We start from the raw sequence: 8,620 nt of genomic DNA, 5'->3' as shown, positions 1-8,620 counted from the left end.
TTAATGCATCCATATTACAATTCTCTTTTTTATTATTATTTGAATCAATGAGTGGTGTGAAGGTGTCAGTGACACAGAATGGAAGAGAGACTGGAATTGCAATGAATGCAGACTTTTATTTTCCATTTCCACTTGACCGAAGACAGAACTACAGGTGCACCCAACCACAGACATGCATTAACTTGTCAAGAAAGAAAGAGAAGGAAGAGAAAGATAGGAAAAGAAATAGTCAGAGGCAGAGAGAAAGAGGGAGAGAGATAATCTAAATAGAAGGACTAAATATGATAGATATGTCAGTCCCAAGTAACTAAAAGACCCAAAACTAAAAGAGGAAAGAAAAACACAGTGACAGAGAGGAATAAAGAGAAAATACTTGCTATCAGATTGGCACTGAATAGGTGGACTTTCATTTTGTTACTTTATCTTGGAACGTGACTGTTAATGCCTATTGCAAACAGGCAAAATAATTAATTTTTTTTTTTTTAGTAACACAACACAAAATAAACCCACAAGAACTGATTGCCTTAGCACTGACCCAACCGGCAGAGTCGAAGAAAATATAGCACCCATAAGGGGTGAGGTGGGACTGGCAGAGTGCATATATATACGATTTGTTAGTAGATTCTACCCCTTCTGTTTTCATTTTCAGACATCTGCAGCATGAGAGTCCAGAAATAAATGTGGAAGGAAAAAATAAAAATCAAAAATAAAAATCAAACTCCAATGACTTCTTGTAAGTACTGAAGGAATTTTCCTGGCGGAGTGCTGAAGGGATTTCCCGTTGGACGTGTACACAGAAGGGTTAAAATTAATTTTTGATCAAGTTTGTTAGTACAGCAGAAGAAAAAAAATGCAGGTGGGGTTGTTTGTATATTTGTTTTTATTTTTATTTTTTTTAAAAGAGGCTGTCTTTTAATCTTGAATTGCTACGGTTTGATCTTGGTTGGCAATGGGGGCCTCTTGTGCTGGAGCCACGCTCTCAATAGCTGCAGGGGTAGAACTAGGTGCTACTTCATTGGCGGGGGCCTCCTTGGGAGTGGGGGCAGAGGCAGCAGCAGGAGCTGTGTCCGTTGGCTTAGGCTCTTGAGCTGGGGCTGCCTCGCTTTTAACCTCCTGGGATACTGGAGCAGCTGGGGCCTCAGGCTTCTTGGCCTGGGCCTCATCCTTGCTGGTGCTCTTGTCATCGGCTTTGCTTTCTGTCACAGGTGGTGCAGGAGCTTGGGCCTTCACCTCGGCGCTTGGCTCTGAAGCTGCACGGTCTTCGTTCGCAGGAGGTGCGGCCGCAGGGGCTTTAGCCTGCTCTTCTTGCTTAGCTGCAGGAGGCTCTGTACTTCTGGGAGCCTCGGCATTTGCAGCCGTCTTGTCGGCCTCAGGTTTGGAAGGTTCCTCCTTAACGTCTGCCTCTTTGCTTTCCTCCTTGGTAGCATTCTGGTTGGCAACAGGCTGAGAATCGTTCTCAGTCTTTTCGTCCTTTCCTTCACTGGCATCTGCGGCTGCTGCCGGGGTCTCCTCCTTGTTGTCCTTCTGTGCCTCTCCTTCCTCTGCTGCTGCCCCTTCAGCCTTCTTGTCCTTGTCTTTAGACTTCTCGTCGTTCACACTATACCCCTTCTTCTTCTTGCTCAGCTTGCCTCCCATTTTTCTAGTGTCTAAAAGAAATCAAAACAGAAAAGCAGACATGGTCATAGAGTGATAAACACACGCCTTCATTCATTTACAGATCTAGGCTCCTGCCAACAGCAATAAGGGATAGTGTATAATTTTTGAAACAATTGCATTTCACATATTTTCTAAAAAGATACAAAAAAATTACTTTTAGTAAATTTAAATAATTTTTGTTTTTACTCAAATAATTTGATGCAATATATATTGGTTAGGCAATTCATATCAGATGACTTTACAATGAGAAGATGGTTAAAACCAAAATGTATAAATGTACTGTAGGCCAATATCAGTTCATCCATTTTCTACACCCATTTACTTAAAGGAATACTCCACCCACATATACATTACAGGCCAAAGGTTTGGACACACCTCCTCATTCAGTGTGTTTTCTTTATTTTCATCACCATTTACATTGGTAGATTCTCACTGAAGGCATCAAAACTATGAATGAACACATGTGGAGTTATGTACTTAACAAAAAAAGGTGAAATAACTGAAAACATGTTTTATATTCTAGTTTCTTCAAAATAGCCACCCTTTGCTCTGATTACTGCTTTGCACACTCTTGGCATTCTTTCGATGAGCTTCGACAGGTAGTCACCAGAAATAAAACCATTTACCAGTAATCAGAGCAAAGGGTGGCTATTTTGAAGAAACTAGAATATAAAACATGTTTTCAGTTATTTCACCTTTTTTTTCATGTGTTCATTCATAGTTTTGATGCCTTCAGTGAGAATCTACCAATATAAATGGTCATGAAAATAAAGAAAACACATTGAATGAGTAGGTGTGTCCAAACCTTTGGCCTGTACTGTATATATACAGTAATCCCTCCTCGATCGTGGGGGTTGCGTTCCAGTAACCCCCCGCGATAGATGAAAATCTGCGAAGTAGAAACCATATGTTTGTATGGTTATTTTTATATATTTTAAGCCCTTATAAACTCTCCCACACTGTTAACATTATTAGAGCCCTCTAGACATTAAATAACACCCTTTAGTCAAAAGTTTAAACTGTGCTCCATGACAAGACAGAGATGACAGTTCTGTCTCACAATTAAAAGAATGCAAATATATCTTCTCTTCAAAGAAATGCGTGTCAGGAGCAGAGAATGTCAGAGAGAGAGAGAGAGCGAGAGAAAAGCAAACAATCAAATAATCAATACGTGCTTTTGGGCTTTTAAGTATGCCGAAGCACCGTGATAAAGCAGCATTTTTTAGAGGAGCGTCCGTATCCTCTAGGCAAACAGCCTCTGTGCAAACAGCCCCTCTGCTCACACCCCCTCCGTCAGGCAGAGAATGTCAGAGAGGGTGAGAGAGACAGAGAAAAGCAAACAATCAAGCACCACGCGGGAAGCATATCGTATATCATTGAGGAGTTTTAGTTAATACGTAATACATGTTCTGATTGGGTAGCTTCTAAGCCATCCGCCAATAGCGTCTCTTGTATGAAATCAACTGGGCAAACAAACTGAGGAAGCATGTACCATAAATTAAAAGACCCAATGTCCGCAGAAATCCACGAACCAGCGAAAAATCTGTGATATATATTTAGATATGCTTACATTTAAAATCCGCGATGGAGTGAAGCCGTGAAAGTTGAAGAGCGATATAGCGAGGGATCACTGTATAATTTAATTTTATATGTTACTTACCCCACGTTCTTTGTAGTGGTCACATGTAAAAGTTTTTAATCGCATGTTTTCTTGAATAAATTGCATATTGAAGATTTGAACTCAATTGGAACCCTGTGGTGACCAGTTCTGGACAACAGCCAATGATATACAAATTGTCCATGGAAAAATAATAATTCATGGCGCATAATCCACATGTCAGTTATCCATTCATATTGTCAAAACATGCAAAATGTATGCATTTTTGAAGACAGGATTCTTGACCATTGAGTGACGGAGAGAGCAGGATCTTCAACTGAAACAATTCTTTCCTGTTGACTTTCAATGCAGAATTTTCAAGAACTGTTAATATTTTCACAAAAGGTCCAAATATTTACAATATGAATGGATGACGGACATGTAGATTATGCGACACAAGTTATGTGAGAATTTTTTTTCTTTTTTCCATGGACAGTTTTCACATTGTTTGTTGTCATCCAGAGCCGGTCATTGCAGGGTTCTGGTGAGTTTGAATCTTTAATATGTAAACTCGCCACAAAAACATAATATTAAACATTTTCTCAGCCTCCACTACAAACTACAAGGGTAACATATTAATATAATTTCTGGTTAAATTAAGTATGCAATGTCAGAGTCTTTTTTACAATATTAAACACAAGGCACCGATCTTGGACAGGGTGTCAGTCCACTACAAGCAACAGGGTAACATACACATCAATTCACTTCAGTCTGTTTACATGTACTTACGTGTATAATGAACTAAAAATGAGTAATTAAACCATAAAATACCTACATATATACAAATAAAAATTCCATCAAACTCATAATAATATAAACTCCCACCAACATTATAACTGAGATATGGCCAGTTCACAGAGGAGAAGAGAAAAACAAAAACCTCTCGTGATATGAACACCAAATAATAGTAAATGCCCAAATTCAAAATTAATTAAATTCATGCAACCTCAAATTACAGTCTAAGGCTATGTCCACTCTACATTTTCATTTAAAAACTGTGTTTTTAAACAAAAATGATCTCTGTCCATGCTATTGTTTACATATTGTTTACAAAACTATCACCATCCACAGTAAAATTACCGAAAATGCATATGACGCAGACATTCGCCTAAACTGTAGAGACTGGTATATTATTTGTCTTATGCAAAATTCAAACTGTACAAAACACAGTTTAGATACATATAAGAAAACACCACAATAAGTGGAACTGAAAGCAAATGTTCTGTGTCTGTTATGTTGAAATATGTTTTTTTTTTTATAAAACAATAACATTTATTTATATAGCACATTTTCATACAAATAATGTAGCTCAAAGTGCTTTATAAGATGAAGAAAGAAAAGTTTATAAAAAACAGAAATATAAAAATAAGATTAGGAAATACAAAATAACAAAAAATAAACTAAGGTCTGATTACTGGGAAGACAGAAAAAACTCCAGAGGGCTGGAGAAAAGAAAAACAAGATCTGCAGGGGTTCTAAGGTCACGAGACCGCCCGGCCATGGGGGCATTCTACCTAACATCAACGATCTAAAAGGTGACCAATCAGGGAACGAGATGTTCTACTGAGCACATCATAATGCTGATGCTTCATTTTGAGACATATGTGGCTCTAGGGAACATTTTCCAAAGACTCTGCTTCCAGGCGTTGAAAACACTGAGGTAGTGTGGATGAAACAAAGACTAATGTCTGTGTTTTTAAATGAAAGTGCAGTTGTGCGGACAGGACCCGTATTTGTAAAGAATTTCTTGGCTTGGTGCATTTTGGGGTTTACATTCGCACTACCAGTGAACTCGGGAGGCTTCACCCTGTTTGCTGTTTACTGGAAAACTGTCTTCAGTCATGAATCAAGAGAGCATCATCCCACCAGACTGATTGAGAGTGACGTTGGAAGAATTCAGGTTTTGGAGTGAGATACTACAGTACAACATTACCTTATTTTTCTCCAGCAGATTATTGATTGCATAGTTTTTTTTATGGATTATTCTTTATGTCCACCTCAGGCAGGTCAGAGGACTTTGTAGAAGACTGTATATAGCAATAAACTGCTAGAACTGTTTGAGTTAGTCTAAGAGGTCTGATCTTCTACTGAATCATCTTTCACCTTTCATTTATAATTGCCAGCATTTGGCCTTTTCCACATTTACAATTTCAATAAAACTTTGTATAATGCTTTGCGTTCCTGTGTTGTTTCATTAGGTTTGTAAATTCCTCTCTTTGCATTTCAACATGTTTTGCATACTTAATTTCTCTTACTTTAAGCCATTTTGATGAATGGTGCATGTTTTGGGTTTTAAAGTTTGGCCGTTGTCTCACAAACAAAAAGAAATATAGCTAGTTGCCCATGTCAGACTACATGAATTTTACATATTCTGGAAGCTAACTAGTTTATTCATCGTCCGAAAAACAGTTACTGGAATTTAGACCAGTAATTTTATATTTAGACAAAACAAAACTGGAAGGGTCCACAGTTTGTATTAACAGCGAAAGTCACAATTGCAATTATGTGGGCCACATGGATTCCACTCACCCTCCTAGTCTTCAACAATCATAATTACATGCTGAAAATTGCAAGAAGTAGACTGAATTTCAGAACACCCAATATCACTCTTGTTATTTCCCATAAATTTCTGGCTCATTAAAAACATTCAAAATACACTCAGACAGTGACCGAGCAGGCCTTAAATCAGATTACAAAGTACATCGATTCATACGTTCTTAATCTTGTACTCAGTTCATGTCGACTATACTTTCACTACCACTGCTTTGAGGCAACTCAAAAGTAATCCATGAAAGCGAACTTCCACATTGCTGTTAACTATCTACCATATAGGCATATCTGGCAATCAAAAGATGGGCATTGATGCAGACTTTGTATGCCTTTATTGCATTGCTCCCATTCAGAGCAGCTTTTTTCACCTTCTAAGTGATAGACCTGAATCAGCATACTCTACTAAGCTAACAAATGGAGAATTATGAATATAAGACAGACAGCAAGAGAGAAAATGTGAATATTTTAACTGATCTTTATTTTATAATACTGAAAGGAAACACGCATTGGTCGTGCAATCTTACTTTCTTTGTTTAAAGTGCCTTGCCCATGCTGTTCAAACCACAGTATATACGCTTAAAGCATTTCTAAGCAAATATGTCTTGCAGTTGATCAGTATGGTCTGAAAATTTTTAGGCCTATGAAAAGAAAGAATAAAAGGATTCCATTTATCAGAAAACTGTATACTGTTACTGGAGACGTTACAATGTTAAAAACCCAAACAGTATTTCATTATGCCTGACCATAAGTACCTGAATATATAGTTCATCCCTATTTGTATTGCATTTAGCAGATTAAAAAATCAAGATTTCATTTTTGTTGAGGACAACACACTTCTAGGCCATTCATGTATGCCTGTCTGGTAGCACATAACAGGATACAAGCATAATTCAATATTCTTCATCTGTGGTTTGACCCTAAATGCAGGGGCACCAAATTCATCCTTGGTAAAACCACAATGACTGCACACTTTCATAACAGACGTTCTCTTAATCATTTATCTAGTTTCTGATCACACTTAAATCTGTTACAGACTTCTAGGTAGCTGAGCACAACACAAGAACCAAGTCTTGTCTTGTCATACACAAACTCACACTCTCTTAAAAGCAAACTCAGATTCATAGACTTAACATGCGCATCTTCAAATCAGATTACCCAAATAAACTTCAATAAGATGCTGTAGATGTTCTATCAGACGGTTGTGGCGAACACCCTCTTTGTGATGATGTGCTGGGTAGGCAGCATAAAGAAGAGGGACGTCTTATGCCTGGACAAACTGGTGAGGAAGGCAGGCTCTATTGTAGGTACGGAGCTGGACAGTTTGACATCCGTGGCAGAACGACGGGCGCTGAGCAGGCTCCTGTCAATCATGGAGAATCCACTGCATCCCCTAAACAGTATCATCTCCAGACAGAGGAGCAGCTTCAGCGACAGACTGCTGTCACCGTCCTGCGCCACTGAAAGACTGAGGAAATCGTTCCTCCCCCACACTACGCGACTCTTCAATTCCGCCCCGGGGGGTAAACATTAACATTATACAAAGTTATATTATATGATATTTATATTATAGTATATATTTATATTATATTTATATATATGAAGTCTGTTATACCTGCATTTTTATCACTCTTTAATTTAATATTGTTTTTTTTTTTCTTTTTTTATCAGTATGCTGCTGCTGGAGTATGTGAATTTCCCCTTGGGATTAATAAAGTATCTATCTATCTATCTATCTATCTAAGCTTGCAGAGGAGATGTCTTAATTGTAACAGAGCTCCTCCTCAGATAGACATCTTACTTTCATTTTGCTACAAATGTGAGAGCTATCACATAAGAAGAGTGATTTGTTAATGTTTTTACCCAACCCAGTATGAAAGTGTGTGTGTGAGGTGGAGGCCAGCCATGTACAAGAAGTTAGCCCATCACTGGCCACACTCACAATTATATAATGTATGTTTGGCCAGTTCAGAGCTGACAAATTAACCTAAACAGCTCATGTTTTAGAAGTGGGAGGAAAATAAAGTATCCAGAAAAAAAAAAATAGACAAAGCGAGAATGTACAAAGTCGAATACCAACAGCAACTAGGCGAAATTCCAGCCCACCCATCTGAAACTGTGAGGTAGCTATACTAACCACTGCACTATTATGCCCATCACAGATTATTTTGTTCCCAAATCTTATATCTAAATTTCACACAGTGCCATACAAATAGTATGTACAATACTTAACTCATAATTTTCTCAAGCCTGCTTAATCAAATTCAAGGTCATGGGGCGTGAAGTCTATCATGGTAGCCATCGGGACAAGGCAGGAAAGAGCCTTGGACAGGCAGCCCACTCTGAAGTATCAACGCAACATAACTTTGGGGATGTGGCAAGAAAACTTGCGAGTATTCAGTGAAAAAAACAGATCAGACACGAGGAGAATGTGCAGTCTCTATATAGACAATGACTAGATAAGGTATCTGAACCTATGATACTGGAACTGTGAAGCAGCTTTTCACTACACCACCGTGCTGCCTTTAATATACTGTAACTCCGGTTTAATAAACATCTTTTAAAACGCTATAGTTTGAGTTGTGCAGTAACTTAGAAAATTGAAGATGGAGATATACTGACCTTCATCAAAGGCTGTTTTTGTGTTTAAGGGCCACACTGAATATACCATTGTTCCATGAACGTTTAATAACTTATCAGAACAATAACTGGTAGAGTAAATCCCACTTTTACGAATATTTTTGACATTTGAATATACAG

General features: G+C 38.1%; 1 protein-coding gene across 3 annotated transcripts in view; it reads right to left on the bottom strand.

Moving 5' to 3' along the window:
- Positions 1-471: 471 nt before the first annotated feature.
- Positions 472-8,620, bottom strand: part of LOC120530410 (brain acid soluble protein 1 homolog) — a 158,712-nt gene continuing 150,563 nt past the window's right edge. For all 3 annotated transcript variants that reach the window (XM_039754894.1, XM_039754896.1, XM_039754895.1), the window contains exon 2: positions 472-1,646. In XM_039754894.1, coding sequence (XP_039610828.1) covers positions 913-1,635 — 723 coding nt within the window. In that variant the 5' untranslated portion in view covers positions 1,636-1,646 and the 3' untranslated portion in view covers positions 472-912. The remainder of the gene's footprint in view (positions 1,647-8,620) is intronic.

Source organism: Polypterus senegalus, chromosome 5, assembly GCF_016835505.1.
Source record: "Polypterus senegalus isolate Bchr_013 chromosome 5, ASM1683550v1, whole genome shotgun sequence".
Taxonomy (NCBI): Eukaryota; Metazoa; Chordata; class Cladistia; order Polypteriformes; family Polypteridae; genus Polypterus; species Polypterus senegalus.
The sequence above is the reverse complement of the archived record's forward strand: the minus strand, read 5'-3'. Positions and strand labels throughout refer to the sequence as shown.